The sequence below is a fragment of the Neoarius graeffei genome, chromosome 1 (assembly GCF_027579695.1).
Source record: "Neoarius graeffei isolate fNeoGra1 chromosome 1, fNeoGra1.pri, whole genome shotgun sequence".
NCBI lineage: Eukaryota > Metazoa > Chordata > Actinopteri > Siluriformes > Ariidae > Neoarius > Neoarius graeffei.
In genome coordinates, this window is record NC_083569.1 from 18,214,064 (window position 1) to 18,232,449 (window position 18,386).

The following is an 18,386-nucleotide window of genomic DNA, read 5'->3' on the forward strand; positions in this document are numbered from 1 at the left end:
TCAAAACAGTCACCAGATGTCGAGTGGTGACGTGCCTTATCAGCTGATGTACTCTATGGAGGCGTGAACGTCCCGCCCAATTTGACAGGTAGTCCACGCCTCCTGCTGTCAGGTCGCTGCCCCAGGACTGGGCGGGACGTTCACGCCTCCATAGAGTACATCAGCTGATAAGGCACGTCACCACTCGACATCTGGTGACTGTTTTGAAGAAGGCGGAAGTGTTCGCCGAAACTGTCAACAAACGAGGTAACATACTAAAAAATACGTGTCTTAAGAAACGAACTTAAAGAATAGTTATAATAATCAGACATAATGAATTTTCACTACATATTAAAAATAAGTTATGGAGAAGATTGTGCCAAAGAGGTACGCTACCTGGAAAAACTAAAGAAAAAACTGGCACAACAAAGAAACCATCTCCGCTTCAATCTCCGCTGCCAGGACGAAGGCGTCATTCCAGCAAGCCTCTAAATAAAAAATCCAATTCCAACAAGAAACGCGGAAAGGACCATCGAAAGAGCGCGAATGACTCTGGTAAGAGAAAGAATTAGATGCACGACAAACAAAATCAACAATTTAAATACAGAAATAACAAGATTTCAAACGCCGGTTCAAACTCAGAAGTGACATGGAAAAAAGTATGGAAGAACATCTAAATGCAATACAAGAACAAGAATTCTCAAAAACAAAAACACGCCATATTAAAAAACTAAATAGGCTTATCAAAAAGAAACAAAATAAATGCAAGGACAAACAAACAAATGAAAAATGGATATGCAACCTGTCTAAACACACACTAACAACAGCAGAACACACTATACTCTCACGGGGACTAAACTATGCCATCACACCAAATAAAATCCCGAATGAAGAATTCATACTGGCTACGGAACTAGCATGCAACATGTTACAGGACCAAGGACAGAAAGCCGCATTAAGAAACGAAATCAGGCATCCTCACCTCAGCTAAACCGCCACCCAGAAACACAACTAAACAGGAAATGGAAGCCATCAGAACACTCACAAAGAACAAGAAAATAACAATATTACCGGCTGATAAAGGGAGGACCACGGTTATCATGGACACTAATCAATATGAAAAACAAATGAATGAAATGCTCACGGACCCATACACATATGAAATACTCAAAAAAGACCCGACAGAGGAAAAGAAAAAAAGACTAAAACTATTACTCAAACCGTTAATGGACGACAACAAAATCGATAAACAAACATACAACCACCTCATCCCCACAGCAGACATCACCCCCCGGATATACGGCACACCGAAAATTCATAAACCCGGAGCACCACTAAGACCCATAGTAGACAGTATAGGATCAGTTACTTACAACCTTTCCAAGACACTGGCAGACATAATTAAACCACTCCTCGGACTCACGGAATACCACTGCAAAAACTCAAAACAACTGGCGAAAGAACTAAAGGAAATCAAGATAAAAAAGGATGAAATCTTTGTATCACATGACGTCATATCCCTCTTTACAAAAACACCGGTCACAAACACACTCAACATAGTAGAAAACCGGTTAAAAGCAGACAGAACCCTGAAAAAACGTGCAAAACTTACAGCACAGGACATAACAAAACTATTGCATTTCATTTCCATGTCCACATATTTCCAATTCAGAGGTACAATCTACAGACAAAAAGAGGGATTTGCAATGGGGGACCCGCTATCTGCCACTCTATGCAACTTTTTTATGGAGGATCTGGAAACCCGAGCCATAGAAACAGCACCGGATGACTGCAAACCTATCTTCTGGAAAAGATACGTTGATGACATTCTTGAAATAACCAAAACAGGCCACACACAACAACTCACGGATCATTTAAACTCCATAGACAAGACAGGCAACATCAAATTCACACACGAAGAGGAAACGGACAAGACAATAGCATTTCTGGACCTAAAAATACACCACACAGAAGAAGGTAATATCAGAATTACAACATACAGAAAACCTACACATACGGACCAATATCTTCTCTGGACATCTGAACATCCCATCGCACACAAAATGTCAGTAATCAGAACACTATACGACCGAGCACAGAGCATCACGGAGGAGAAAGACAGACAGGAGGAGGAACAACACACCCAACAGGCATTAAAAAACTGCCAATATCCACTGTGGGCAATTCAAAAAGGAAAATTACAGACACAAAAAAAGGAAAAAAACAAACAAACAAGAAAAAACACAGAAAAAACAAACCGGGGCTTTGTCACATTACCATACATAAAAGGAGTCACAGAACGCATCCAACGATCCATGAGGAAATACCACATCAACACCCCGGTCAAACCATACAAGAACCTCCGACAGCTGCTAGATCACCCCAAAGACAAAATACAACTGGACAATAAATGCAATGTCATATATGAAATCCCTTGCCGTTCATGCAATAAGGTCTATATTGGTGAAACGGGCAGATGCTTCCACACTCGCAGGAAAGAACACCAATTAGAATGTGAAAAAGAAACAACAAAAAGACTCACAAGATCCGAAAAAGAAAAAGCAAACCAAGAAAACTTAAAATCAGCCATTTCAGACCACTGCAAACGGCAAAATCATATTATGAATTGGGAAGAAGCCAGAGTCATTCGCGCTGAAGAGAATAGATACCAGCGTTGGATTTTGGAGGCAGTGGAGATACGTAAGCGGGCGCAGAGGACGATGAACCTGGATGAGGGAGCGTACGCGCTGTCACACACCTGGAGCGCAGTCCTGGGGCAGCAACCTGACAGCAGGAGGCGTGGACTACCTGTCAAATTGGGCGGGACGTTCACGCCTCCATAGAGTAACATCAGCTGATAAGGCACGTCACCACTCGACATCTGGTGACTGTTTTGAAGAAGGCGGAAGTGTTCGCCGAAACTGTCAACAAACGAGGTAACATACTAAAAAATACGTGTCTTAAGAAACGAACTTAAAGAATAGCCAGAACCTTCTTGCTGTGAGGCCTGCATGTTTATTTTTACAGAAAATTTTAACTGATAAATAACACTGTATACAACTATTAACTCTTAATAGTTAATAGTTAACTCTTAACTATTAATTCTTACTTGAAAGATGGAGTGTAAAATTAATTTTATTATTCAGAATGTCATGAGGATTTAATATCACCTGTTTATTCTCATTAACAGTGTAATTAATAATGATAATACTGAGTGTTATATTTAGTTTCTCTCCTCTGTTGTGTGTGATATTAAACCATCAGCAGCTGAAGCTGAACAGAGAACAGCAGAGAGACCATGAACTTTAATCAGAGAGAGAGAGAGAGAGAGACTGAATCTCAGATGGTTCTGTACTAGACTTATAGTGCACTACACCGGGGCAATAAACTTGTTTCTCCAGAGTCTACAGAGTGCATTTATATTACACTATAGATTTATATTATTGTAGAATCAGAGAACAATGATTGTTCCATATAAATCCTACAAACATTCAGCCACTCGTTCTTGAGACAGCGTGCGAACAAGAGTTTCAGAAAAAAATGAAAAGAAAACCCGAAAACATACTGGTTTCACCTCTCAGTGTCGGAGGAATAAAAATGTCAGTGTAATTTATGATGTTCATTTGTCTAATTAGTTTTTCATCCCTCAAAAAAGAAGGACCACATATAAACAGTGCTGTAATTACATGCTGTAATTTCAACACCAGTCATCCAATCTGGATGCAAGTTTCCTCAAAATAAAACTGAAGTCTGCACTTTGAGCTCATCTTCATTATTTAATTTCTTCAGCAGTATACTGTGGAGGACAACAACAACAGTTATAATAAAAAAAAAAAAAAAAACACAGCAATTATCTGTAGCCACGTCAGGGCTGGATTTAGGGAGATCCTGGGATGAAGTTGAAAAAAAAAATAATGTTGAAACTCTACATTCCACACTATTCTTAATTTCCCTGAGGGAACACTCCCAAAAGGGATCAATAAAGTTTTATCTAATCTAATCTAATCCCTCAAAATTTCATGCAACCAGAAAGAAAAGTTAAAAATAACAATGAATTGATCTTTGTAATGTTTTTCTGTTGCACTTTTTTTTTTACAGTAAAATTTGAGCCACGCTGCCTGTTAAAAGCCTCGATATCTCAGAAACTAATGCAGATACAAGCCTGGAACTTAACACACTATTTATTGGGAACAGTAATTTGACTCTAAAATTATGAAGCAAATCTGAGACGATCAGTTGGGAACATATTTTTTTCCATCTGATGATTACTTATTTTAATTAATTTCTAAAAAAAAAAATCAGAAACATTGCAGTCGGATCAAGTCCCATTTTGTGCTGCAGCTTCTCACATACGTCCATCTGACCCAAAGACTCTGTGACAAATCATCAGTGTGCAGTGAAAAGAAACAATCTTCCTCCTCAGGACATTGATGATGAACCTAAAACCTCTGCTTCAGTCTCACTATTAGAGAATGTGTCTAACTGAGGAGCAGGTCATGTGACTCTCAGAGAGATGATCTTACCCCAGTGTCTCCAGTTTACAGTGAGGATTCTCCAGTACAGCACAGAGACGCTTCACTCCTGAGTCTCCCAGATTATTATTAGTCAGATCCAGTTCTCTCAGGTGTGAGGGGTTTGATCTCAGAGCTGAACTCAGAGCAGCACAGCCTTCATCCGAGACACCACAACCCCGCAACCTGCAGAGACACAATGACACACACTTCATCAACAGATTTTCATCTTGGTGTAATAGTGGTTGTGAAGATGATGTCTCTCATGTTGGGCTGTCTCTATTCTCTTCACCAATCACAAGCTATTATTAATAATGACTCAAACATTACCACTGTTACTGACATTAAGTTTACTCGAGGTGCAAATGATTCAGCAAAAAGTCAATAATTTAAAGGTTGAAGTGAAGAGTCAGGTTTTGTAGAATTTATCTCTGCTTGACTGGATTTTTAATGATCACATATTTAATTGTAAATAGATTTAATTATTTCTTTAAAGTAAAAGTGATTCTGAGGAGAAATGATCACTTCATGACAAATATATTTGTTCTGCATGTTTTACTTTTACAGAAAATTTTAATTGATAAACAACACTGTATACAACTATTAACCGCTGCTTTAGTGAGTTATTGTGACTCTCAGAGAGATGATCTTACTTCAGTGTCTCCAGTTTACAGTGAGGATTCTCCAGTACAGCACAGAGACGCTTCACTCCCGAGTCTCCCAGATTATTATTAGTCAGATCCAGTTCTCTCAGGTGTGAGGGGTTTGATCTCAGAGCTGAACTCAGAGCAGCACAGCCTTCATCTGAGACACCACAACCCCACAACCTGCAGAGACACAATGACACACACTTCATCAACAGATTTTCATCTTGGTGTAATAGTGGTTGTGAAGATGATGCCTCTCATGTTGGACTGTCTCTATTCTCTTCACCAATCACAAGCTATTATTAATAATGACTCAAACATTACCACTGTTACTGAGATTAAGTTTACTCGAGGTGCAAATGATTCAGCAAAAAGTCAATAATTTAAAGGTTGAAGTGAAGAGTCAGGTTTTGTAGAATTTATCTCTGCTTGACTGGATTTTTAATGATCACATATTTAATTGTAAATAGATTTAATTATTTCTTTAAAGTAAAAGTGATTCTGAGGAGAAATGATCACTTCATGACTAATATATTTGTTCTGCATGTTTTACTTTTACAGAAAATTTTAATTGATAAACAACACTGTATACAACTATTAACTGCTGCTTTAGTGAGTTATTGTGACTCTCAGAGAGATGATCTTACCTCAGTGTCTCCACTTTACAGTGAGGATTCTCCAGTACAGCACAGAGACGCTTCACTCCTGAGTCTTCTAGTTTATTATTAGTCAGATCCAGTGTCTTCACAGTCAGACGCAGTTCTCTCAGACTGGAGGTTTTGGAGTTGAGCACTGAGACCAGAGCTTCAGCGCTTCTCCCTTTGATCGTATCACAACTGATCCTGAAGGAAATAAAATAATACATAATAAACTCACACAAATGATCAAACAGGTCCTCAAATCTTTCACTGCACCATTTCATTTTCATAAATGACAAAAGTACAAATTCTGAGTCGACAATACACTGAAATGCTGTAACAGTAATTCACAGTTTGAGCTGTTCGGATTTGAGTTTTCTGCTGCACATGTCATCACTGACACATGGGATAAACATGCAACATCAAATCTGATCACCAAATCAGGAAATAAGAGTCTGATCTAAAATATTTACAAGAGGAGAAAGGAAAAGAGTTTCAAAAGTCAGGTTTAGATGAAGCAGGCAGAGTTCGAGGCAGATTTATCTGAACAGATTAGACATTTGATTTGTTCTCTAATTAGTGAGCGACTAAAATGATCACAGCCCAGTGCTGAAGGAGTTTTATGGAGATACTCATGATGAGCTACTTGGCTAACACAGAGAGAGAGAGTGTGTTGCCAGGTGCTCCTTATTTGTTCCTGATGCCAGTGATTTATAGACTGGACATGTTCTTCCCCTTACACTCTGTGTTGTCTCTCCCTGTCTGACCTGAAATCAATAAATCACAGAGCTACAGCAGGGAAAAGAACAAAAGCTGTGAAGGACAAAAAAGTTAAAATTTATAAAAGATGTCAGGATATTAGAATAACAAAAGAATAATTAGCATGTAATAAATTGATATTATGATGTAATAAAAGTAAATAAGAATGGTGTTTGTAATGAGTTCTCTGTGAAAGTCTGTTTTTCCACTTGAATAAAACCTTTTATCAGCTCATAATAACAGTAAAGATTTTAATTATAATTCTGTATTCCTGCAAACTCCACATGGTTCTATCAGCCCAGTGTCTGCGTCATTACATTTCACTAATAATACAAATTTAATGTGGAGAAATATGAAGAAAAAAAACTCGACACATCCCAAAACAGGGGTGGACAGGAACGAAGTCCATTTACTGGAGTTCTGAATTTAAGGAAGTTTTTCGTATCTATACTTTACTCGAGTGTTAACTTTTTGGAAAATTATGACTTTTACTCCACTACATTTGAAGGACAAATATTGGACTCTTGACTCCAGGACATTTCTCTGAAGGTTCCTGTTACTCTGAAAAATAGCTTTCATATCAGCAGATGAATTTTCATTTCTTTTCTAAAATGCGAGGCCATACGCTGTGTTCGTGACAGGAGAAAACCAATCACAGTAAACTCCGCCTCTGATCAAGTTCAAAGTGCTTGCTGCATTTTTTGAACAGGGGTGGGTTTCCTGAAAGCCTCTTTCAGCCAAGAGTGTCTTTAATTACCTCCTAAGATCCACCGTCAAGCTAACGTGGTTTTCCTAAACAACATCATTGCACAAGTAGTCCTTTAGTTTGCTCGGAATTTACGAGAGACCTGGACCACTCGCTCAAAACATAGAGCGTCTCACTCACAGCTGAATCCACAGACTGCGCTGCGCCTCTGAGGGACTCTCACAGTCAACGGGGGAAACTGGTGTTGAATCTGCTGCTGGTGTTCAATTATTTTTCTTGTAATTTACAAGTACATCGAGTTAATTATTAAATAAATATATGAAAAACATTCTGAATATATTTCAGTATGTTATGGAATGATGTACGGATATCGTAATGTCACATTGATATCAGCACATTTTAATCAGATTTAACTCCATTAGGCGAGTGATTATCTCATTTAGTGTCATGAATGAGACACATTTCTGCACCTCTAACTCTGTGTGTGTGTGAGAGAGTGAGAGAGGGGGTATTTGATCTGTCTGTACCTTAGGAAGTATTTCTAAAGAGGTCAATTCATCATCCTTAGGTAGAGACAGATCAAACACATGCGAGAGCATTGCTAACTTGGCATTGTGGGTAACAGTTGAAATAATCCTGACTGTATGTTTGAGTAATAGTGAAATGAGCCGGCATGGGGAACACATTTACTTAATTATTTAGTTTATTGTTTGCTCATTCTTTCGTGTGAACATTTATTCATTTAATTAAAAACACACTTGTAATAAAAAATATTGCCCAAAAATGTAAAATAGTTTCAATTATTAATTACCACATTATATATGGTAAAAAACGAACATCATGTGACCTCATCGACTGGACTAAGCAACTACTAATGCCTATATCAGGGACTCGCACCGCAAAGAAGCTCTTCGTAATGTTGCTCTTATCACTTCTTCTTACGAGTGAGTTCGGGAAAACCACGTACAGAGACAACGTTCGTTGCTTCAGAGAGTCTTAACTTGCTCTTTAGCCCTAAAGGGCAACGTTATCGGGAAACCTGCCCCTGTTCAGTTTGAACTTGGTGGTGGTGATGATGGTAATGATGACTACAGCAGATAAAAATGATGGTTCCTCACCAGAGCACCCAGGGCCAGATCTAAAGTCCATGTTTGAGATTTTTGAAATGAAGAAAGATTTGTATTGTTTTTGCTCTGTTTACCGCAAACAAACGTCATCACTGTTACACAAATTTCCCCTCCAACCTGAGAAAGCATGGTGAGGGATGTAAACATTAGTTGGCAGGGTGGGGGTGTTAAAAAAATAAAACAACAATGAGGACATTTTGTCGATTCAATAGTTTTTCTATCAGCATTTCTACAGGCTTTGTATCATATTCTACACAATTTTTATTCTACAGGTTCTACAAGCAAGTCACTGCATTCAGTAGGTTGTTTCCAAGTCATTAGATTCTGTAAATGCATCGTGGCAACAATCCAACAACACCTTGACATTAAAAAGGTAACAAGAAAATCATGAATCTTTAAAAAGTACTTTTGAAGATTTATGGGCCTTTTCCACTACCCTTTTTCAGCTAACTTCAGCCCAACACGGCTCACGTTTCGACTACCTCAGAGCAGCACGACTGAGCTCACTTCAGCCTTACTCAGCACCCAAAACTCACACGGTTTCGCAGTGGGACTGAAGTGAGCTCATCCGAGGCCAGTAGGGCTAGGGGCATGAGGATACAATCCCCTGTGCACTGATTGGTGAGGAGGAGTGTCCTCACATGCCCACACATGCCCCGCGAGCATGCTGGGATCTTTAAATAACCACCATCTGTAAACACCGTAAACCAGGAAGAAGAAGAATTAGAAGACGACAAACAAGCCACAGCACCAAGACCAGCAATACTAACGACTCCATGTCCTCCATGTTTATTGTTTACTATCCGGGTCGTGAGACTACCGCTTAAAAGGTCACTGATGTCACTGTTTGCGCCACCTAACGATATCACGTGACGTCCACCCACTTTCGCTATCTCCACCCAATGTGTCCACCCACTTCCAGCCAGCACGGTTCAGCGCGGTTGTAGTCGAAATGCAACCCCAACAGCCCCACTCAGCCCAACTCAGCCACGTTGGTAGTGTAAAAGCCCCATAAAACTGCACATGAAGCAATTTTTTTTTGGACGCATTTCAAAAAACATGCCCTGGTGAAAATCTTTCAAAGATCTTCAAGGATCTGTAAAGTTCTTTGTGAGGGTCTTTGAGGATCCTGCTGAGGAGATCAACAAAGATTCTCAAAAACTTTTCAAGTATCTTTCAAATTCTTGCCAAGATCATCAAGGATCTTCAATTTTCTAAGATCTTTGTAAGATCCTTGTTGAATCCTTGAGGATCTTGCAGGATCCTTGCAAAGATCTTTGAGGGGATCATTATGAGGATCTTAAAAGATCTTTGTCAAATCCCTGAGGATCTTTTCAAATAATTTTGAAAATGAAGATCTTTGAAGATCTTTCTAAGATCCTTATCTTTCAGGATCTTTGACAGGTCTTTGACAATCCTCATGGATCCTTAAAGATCCTGTGAGTTTTTTCACCAGGGTACTGTTGAAACACACAACTGCAAAGTTTGAGATGACAGGATCTGTAAAATATCAATATATGTTAATGAAAAAGGGGTGGCAAGGTCGCGTAGTGGTTAGCACTGTTGCCTCACAGCAAGAAGATTCTCGGTTCGAGCCCAGTGGCCGACAGGGGCCTTCCTCTGTGGAGTTTGCATGTTCTCCCCGTGTCCCCAGGTTTCCTCCGGGTGTTCCGGTTTCCCCCACAGTCCAAAGACATGCAGGTTAGGTTAATTGGTGGCTCTAAATTGACCGTAGGTGTGAATGTGAGTGTGAATGGTTGTTTGTCTCTGTGTCAGCCCTGCAATGATCTGGCGACTTGTTCAGGGTGTACCCCGCCTGTCGCCCATAGTCAGCTGGGATAGGCTCCAGCTTGCCTGCGACCCTGTAGAACAGGATAAGCGGCTACAGATAATGGATGGATGGATAATGGAAAAGGCAAACCTCCCAACCTCGAGTGCAAAGATTATGTTAAATATCTTGGAACCTTAATCGAGAGTAATCTTACCTTTAAATACCATATTGAACATATAACTGTTAAGATAAGTAAAACTGTAGGAATGACTGCTAAACTCAGGCACTTTGTACCTTTTAAGACACGACGTCAAATTTATCAGTTTCTGATCTTTCCATACATATCTTATGCTGTTACAGTGCGGGGACTTGCCAGTAAATGTAACTTAAATTAGATTTTGATCCTACAAAAACATGCCCTGCGCTTCATGTCTTTTGCAAAAAGAAATGAGCATGCAGTGCCACTTTTTGTTGATGCTGATATTTTGCCTGTAAAATTCCTATACTGTGAATTCGTATGCTGCCAAACGCATGACATTCGAAATGGGGTGCCCCAACCAACATATTAAATCTTTTTATTGATACCAGCAGCATCCATTCATACAGTACTCGGGCTTCGACTTCCAAGAACTTTAACAAAAAAAATCTAGACCAGAAGTGCAACATAATGCATTTTCTAGTGCAGAAGTAAGGGTGTGGAATGACTTACCAGGGTTATTAAGAGAGCTTCCAAAACAACAAAACTGCATACTGCCCTGATCGATAATCTTCTTAAATATGACAATTATACTCAAGGGCATCAGAAGCATTTTTAATGTCGGGGGGGACACACTGGTGGGGGGTCTGGGGGTCGTCCCCCAGAAAATTTTAAATTAATTACATGCCATTTCCTGCGTTCTGGTGTATTTTTAACAGGTTGTTAAAGACCTAATTTTAGCTACAAAAGTCACTTAATTCAATGACTCTTTTAGAGACTCAACAATAAGTCCTCATTCAACCAGTCCATATATTCATCAGCCTGTTTTTAAACCCACTGCTCTGCCTAAGATAATGAGATGAATGTGACACAATTTATCACCAACAATGACTTTATGGGTGCATTTTACTTTTTATTTTGTGTTTCCTTTTTTATTTAGTTTTAGATGTAACACAACATGCTACTGTGCCAAGCAATAGTGACACTCAACTGTATGTTTAAAAATAAGAATATTCATAATTTCACACAATGAACAGGCATGACATGGCATCATGCAAACTTCATAACACAAAATCACACTGTGTCAAGCAACGGTGACACATAAAAAATAACTTCACACAATGAACAGGTGCAATTTTGTCAACCTACATGCAATGGTGGTACTACAGTAACATTTTCAGATTAATATAACAAATAGATTTATAGATATAACTCCTTCTTACATTGGTGCCACCACAATTTCTACCACTTCATAACTTTTATCCCCCTTTCCTGCACAATCCACCTGGAATAACATCCATCTCTCTCCATTGCTTTCCTTTCTACTATTCCTTCCCCATACACTGATTTCCCATGTTACTTTCCAGAAAACTGGCAAAGACCAGACAAAACAGGGAATCAATAAATATCATCAGAGCAGACTTGACCTCATTCTTGGCATTACAGTAAGGTCGCCCTACTTGGTTTGAATTAAATTATAGCTAACATTAAGCTAGCTGATACATCTCCTAACATTGACTAGCCAGCTAACTGCACTAACATTTCCACTGGGACAAAAAACCCTGTCCTGTGGGGAAATTTTGACTGACTTTCCGCTTCTTTGTAATGTCCTTATGTCCATTGTGTCTGGGGAGGAGCAAATACTGCAAACAATTCATCATCAACCAAGAATACCCCATTAGGCTAAGCTTATTTCATTGTTTAGTTGAACATTAATTTAACGTGGCCTAGGGTTAATTTTGAGGGGAGATAACAAAAGAATAAGGTTTTGGCAAAAGCCAGACATTGTGAGGTGGCAATGGGGCTGACGTCACCTCCTCCACTCTCGAGCAGCTGCACCAAAATGTCTCCGCTCGCGCTGAGATTCACTCGCGTGTGGTGAGCTGTTGTAAGAAACGCCCGGAACACCCGGAGTGGATGTTCAGTGGTCTGTGTATTCTCTTATCGATCAAGTGAAATGGATTCTTTCACGAAGCAATAGAAAAGGCGCTGGGTGAACTAATATTTTATGTAAATGTGGGGGCGTCCAAACGAAGAATTATGAAATGTGAAGGGGACACACCCCCTTCACATTCAATGGTGGCGACGCGCATGATACTGATATCTCTCAAATCAGTGCAGCTCTAAAGAATCACAGATTTTGATTTTTTCTCTTTCTACCTTGATAAATGGTGCTTTTATAGTTATGTTTATCTTTTCGACGAATTAATTACTTTTTCTTCCTGTCCAGCTGTAACAATTTCTTTGCAAGTTCTTTAAATTATTATCATCATCAGTTTCTTTTCTCTTCGTATTCTTTTTTTCCCTTTCCTGATTTATGATAATTTATTTAATATTTAATATGACTGATCCACCTCGATTAGCATGACGACTTGCGGATCAGTCCAATATTGTAACACAAACAGCTCTGCAGACGACACACAATTTATAGTTTTGCTTTTCCTTTCTTTCAAGGAATCATTTTATTCAAATAACGGAATTTAAAGCTTCAATTTTTTGAAGAGGGCAGTTAGTTTGTGTCTCAGGTGCAGTTTGTGTGATTAGTTACAGTGTTGTAGTAAATTTCACAGTGATTTCAGACACATTGCAGTCGGATCAAGTCCCGTTTTGTGCTGCAGCTTCTCACATACGTCCATCTGACCCAAAGACTCGGTGACAAATCATCAGTGTGCAGTGAAAAGAAACAATCTTCCTCCTCAGGACACTGATGATGAACCTAAAACCTCTGCTTCAGTCTCACTATTAGAGAATGTGTCTAACTGAGGAGCAGGTCATGTGACTCTCAGAGAGATGATCTTACCCCAGTATCTCCAGTTTACAGTGAGGATTCTCCAGTACAGCACAGAGACGCTTCACTCCTGAGTCTCCCAGATTATTATTAGTCAGATCCAGTTCTCTCAGGTGTGAGGGGTTTGGTCTCAGAGCTGAACTCAGAGCAGCACAGCCTTCATCCGAGACACCACAACCCCACAACCTGCAGAGACACAATGACACACACTTCATCAACAGATTTTCATCTTGGTGTAATAGTGGTTGTGAAGATGATGCCTCTCATGTTGGACTGTCTCTATTCTCTTCACCAATCACAAGCTATTATTAATAATGACTCAAACATTACCACTGTTACTGACATTAAGTTTACTCGAGGTGCAAATGATTCAGCAAAAAGTCAATAATTTAAAGGTTTAAGTGAAGAGTCAGGTTTTGTAGAATTTATCTCTGCTTGACTGGATTTTTAATGATCACATATTTAATTGTAAAGACACTTAATTATTTCTTGAAAGTAAAAGTGATTCTGAGGAGAAATGATCACTTCATGACAAATATATTTGTTCTGCATGTTTTACTTTTACAGAAAATTTTAATTGATAAACAACACTGTATACAACTATTAACTGCTGCTTTAGTGAGTTATTGTGACTCTCAGAAAGATGATCTTACTTCAGTGTCTCCACTTTACAGTGAGGATTCTCCAGTACAGCACAGAGACGCTTCACTCCTGAGTCTTCTAGTTTATTCCCAGACAGATCCAGTGTCTTCACAGTCAGATGCAGTTCTCTCAGACTGGAGGTTTCGGAGTTGAGCACTGAGACCAGAGCTTCAGCGCTTCTCCCTTTGATCGTATCACAACTGATCCTGAAGGAAATAAAATACATAATAAACTCACACAAATGATCAAACAGGTCCTCAAATCTTTCACTGCACCATTTCATTTTCATAAATGACAAAAGTACAAATTCCGAGTCGACAATACACTGAAATGCTGTAACAGTAATTCACAGTTCGAGCTGTTCGGATTTGAGTTTTCTGCTGCACACGTCATCACTGACACATGGGATAAACACGCAACATCAAATCTGATCACCAAATCGGGAAATAAGAGTCTGATCTAAAATATTTACAAGAGGAGAAAGGAAAAGAGTTTCAAAAGTCAGGTTTAGATGAAGCAGGCAGAGTTCGAAGCAGAGTCATATTTATCTGAACAGATCAGACATTTGATTTGTTCTCTAATTAGTGAGCGACTGAAATGATCACAGCCCAGTGCTGAAGGAGTTTTATGGAGATACTCATGATGAGCTACTTGGCTAACTGTGTGTGTGTGTGTTCCCAGGTGCTCCTTGCAGACATCCCAACCTGCAGAAACTCATTTCAGGGAGGTGTCGTGACGCATGACTTTTTTCCGTATCGAGAGGGGGGTCACGACACCTCCCTGAAATGAGTTTGGATGTCTGTAGGCCAATCAGGATGCTCTTTGTTTAGCATGCGCTACATGAACAGGCACATGCGCAGTCTCCCTCGCGCACTCCGTCATATGTGCGATGCAGACATTAATGTTTCGCGTGCACGCGCTTGCTCGCTTGCTCTAGATTCCGGGAGATATTCTCCAATTTCCAGGCATCAGGGAGCCGCTATCAATATGCGGGAGACTCCCGGAATTTCCGGGAGACTTGGGATGTCTGTCCTTATTTGTTCCTGGTGCCAGCGATTTACTCACTGGACATGTTCTTCCCCTTACACTGTGTTGTCTCTCCCTGTCTGTCCTGAAATCAATAAATCACAGAGCTACAGCAGGGAAAAGAACAAAAGCTGTGAAGGACAAAAAAGTTAAAATTTATAAAAGATGTCAGGATATTAGAAGAACAAAAGAATAATTAGCATGTAATAAATTGATATTATGATGTAATAAAAGTAAATAAGAATGGTGTTTCTAATGAGTTCTCTGTGAAAGTCTGTTTTTCCACTTGAATAAAACCTTTTATCAGGTCATAATAATAGTAAAGATTTTAATTATAATTCTGTATTCCTGCAAACTCCACATGGTTCTATCAGCCCAGTGTCTGTGTCATTACATTTCACTAATAATACAAATTTAATGTGGAGAAATATGAAGAAAAAAACCTCAACACATCCCAAAACAGGGGTGGACAGGAACGAAGTCCATTTACTGGAGTTCTGAATTTAAGGAAGTTTTTCGTATCTATACTTTACTCGAGTGTTAACTTTTTGGAAAATTATGACTTTTACTCCACTACATTTGAAGGACAAATATTGGACTCTTGACTCCAGGACATTTCTCTGAAGGTTCCTGTTACTCGTTACTCTGAAACATAGCTTTCATATCAGCAGATGAATTTTCATTTCTTTTCTAAAATGCGAGGCCATACGCTGTGTTCGTGACAGGAGAAAACCAATCACAGTAAACTCCGCCTCTGATCAAGTTCAAAGTGCTTGCTGCATTTTTTGAACAGGGGTGGGTTTCCTGAAAGCCTCTTTCGGCCAAGAGTGTCTTTAATTACCTCCTAAGATCCACCGTCAAGCTAACGTGGTTTTCCTAAACAACATCATTGCACAAGTAGTCCTTTAGTTTGCTCGGAATTTACGAGAGACCCGGACCACTCGCTCAAAACAAATGGCCCTTTTCCACTACCCTTTTTCAGCTCACTTCAGCTCGCTTCAGCTCACTTCAGCCCGACACGGCTCGCGTTTCGACTACCAAAAAACAGCACGACTCAGCTCACTTCAGCCCTGCTTAGCCCCTAAAACTCGCACCGTTTTGGAGTGGGGCTGAAGCGAGCCAAACCGTGCCGAGTGAGGCTGGGGGCGTGAGCAGACACTCCCCTGTGCACTGATTGGTGAGGAGGAGTGTCCTCACATGCCCACACACGCCCCGCGAGCACGCTGGGATCTGTAAACACCATAAACCCGGAAGAAGGAGAATTACGAATTACGAGAATTATGAAGCCTTATGCGCCTCGCCTCATCTATACGCTCTTGCCAGTATCTGTTGGCGTTGTCGGTGACAACAAGCCACAGCACCAAGACCAGCAACACTAACGACTCCATGTCCTCCATGTTTATTGTTTACTATCCGGGTCGTGAGACTACCGCTTAAAAGCTCACTGATGTCACTGTTTGCGCTGCTTAACGACATCACGTAACATCCACCCACTTTCGCTAACTCCACCCAATGTGTCCACCCACTTCCAGCCAGCACGGTTCAGCGCGGTTGTAGTCGAAATGCAACTCCAACAGCCCCGCTCAGCTCGACTCAGCCCAACTCAGCACGGCACGGCTCAGCCCGACTCAGCCACGTTTGTAGTGGAAAAGCGGCAAAAGAGCGTCTCACTCACAGCTGAATCCACAGACTGCGCTGCGCCTCTGAGGGACTCTCACAGTCAACGGGGGAAACTGGTGTTGAATCTGCTGCTGGTGTTCAATTATTTTTCTTGTAATTTGCAAGGACATCGAGTTAATTATTAAATAAATATATGAAAAACATTCTGAATATATTTCAGTATGTTATGGAATGATGTACGGATATCGTAATGTCACATTGATATCAGCACATTTTAATCAGATTTAACTCCATTAGGCGAGTGATTATCTCATTTAGTGTCATGAATGAGACACATTTCTGCACCTCTAATGGGCCTTTTCCACTACCCTTTTTCAGCTCACTTCAGCTCAACACGGCTCGCGTTTCAACTACCTCAGAGCAGCACGACTGAGCTCACTTCAGCCTTACTCAGCACCCAAAACTCGCACAGTTTTGGAGTGGGGCTGAAGTGAGCCCAACAGAGCCCAGTGAGGCTGGGGGCGTGAGGAGACAATCCCCTGTGCACTGATTGGTGAGGAGGAGTGTCCTCACATGCCCACACACGCCCCGCGAGCACGCTGGGATCTTTAACCACCATCTGTAAACACCGTAAACCCGGAAGAAGAAGAATTACGACAAAGAAGCCTTATGCGCCTCGCCTCATCTATGCGCTCTTGCCAGTATCTGTCCGCGTTGTCGGTGACAACAAGCCACAGCACCAAGACCAGCAACACTAACGACTCCATGTCCTCCATGTTTATTGTTTACTATCCGGGTCGTGAGACTACCACTTAAAAGCTCACTGATGTCACTGTTTGCGCTGCCTAACGACATCACGTGACGTCCACCCACTTTCGCTAACTCCACCCAATGTGTCCACCCACTTCCAGCCAGCACGGTTCAGCGCAGTTGTAGTCGAAATGCAACTCCAACAGCCCCACTCAGCACCGCACGGCTCAGCCCGACTCAGCCACGTTGGTAGTGGAAAAGCCCCATAACTCTCTGTGTGTGTCTCTCTCTCTGTGTGTGTGTGTGTGTGTGTGTGTGTGTGTGTGTGTGTGTGTGTGTGAGAGAGAGTGAGAGAGGGGGTATTTGATCTGTCTCTACCTCAGGAAGTATTTCTAAAGAGGTCAATTCATCATCCTTAGGTAGAGACAGATCAAACCCCACCCCTGCAAACACATGCGAGAGCATTGCTAACTTGGCATTGTGGGTAACAGCTGAAATAATCCTGACTGTATGTTTGAGTAATAGTGAAATGAGCTGGCACGGGGAACACATTTACTTAATTATTTAGTTTATTGATTGCTCATTCTTTCGTGTGAACATTTATTCATTTAATTAAAAACACACTTGTAATAAAAAATATTCCCCAAAAATGTAAAATAGTTTCAATTATTAATTACCACATTATATATGGTAAACGAACATCATGTGACCTCATCGACTGGACTAAGCAACTACTAATGCCTATATCGGGGACTCGCACCGCAAAGAAGCTCTTCGTAATGTTGCTCTTATCACTTCTTCTTACGAGTGAGTTCGGGAAAACCACGTACAGAGACAACTTTCGTTGCTTCAGAGAGTCTTAACTTGCTCTTTAGCCCTAAAGGGCAACGTTATCGGGAAACCTGCCCCTGTTCAGTTTGAACTTGGTGGTGGTGATGATGGTAATGATGACTACAGCACATAAAAATGATGGTTCCTCACCAGAGCATCCAGGGCCAGATCTGAAGTCCATGTTTGAGATTTTTGAAATGAAGAAAGATTTGTATTGTTTTTGCTCTGTTTACCGCAAACAAACGTCATCACTATTACACAAATTTCCCGTCCAACCTGAGAAAGCATGGTGAGGGATGTAAACATTAGTTGGCAGGGTGGGGGTGTTAAAAAAATAAACAACAATGCGGACATTTTGTCGATTCAATTGTTTTTCTATCAGCATTTCTACAGGC

At 40.5% G+C, this 18,386-nt stretch overlaps 1 protein-coding gene across 30 annotated transcripts in view; it reads right to left on the reverse strand.

Annotated features, from left to right (window-relative positions):
- The window catches only part of LOC132891954 (protein NLRC5-like), an 888,139-nt gene that overhangs the window by 375,452 nt on the left and 494,301 nt on the right, over nucleotides 1-18,386 (reverse strand). For 20 of the 30 annotated variants that reach the window (XR_009655388.1, XM_060930219.1, XM_060930146.1 and 17 more), the window contains 5 exons: nucleotides 13,776-13,970; nucleotides 13,135-13,308; nucleotides 5,785-5,979; nucleotides 5,144-5,317; nucleotides 4,503-4,676 (listed from right to left, as the gene is read on the reverse strand). Coding sequence is in view for 29 of the 30 variants with exons in the window: in XM_060930219.1 (XP_060786202.1) it covers nucleotides 4,503-4,676; nucleotides 5,144-5,317; nucleotides 5,785-5,979; nucleotides 13,135-13,308; nucleotides 13,776-13,970 (912 nt within the window). In the remaining variant the exon portion in view is untranslated. The remainder of the gene's footprint in view (nucleotides 1-4,502; nucleotides 4,677-5,143; nucleotides 5,318-5,784; nucleotides 5,980-13,134; nucleotides 13,309-13,775; nucleotides 13,971-18,386) is intronic. The other 10 variants (XM_060930284.1, XM_060930200.1, XM_060930332.1 and 7 more) reach the window with 8 other exon arrangements.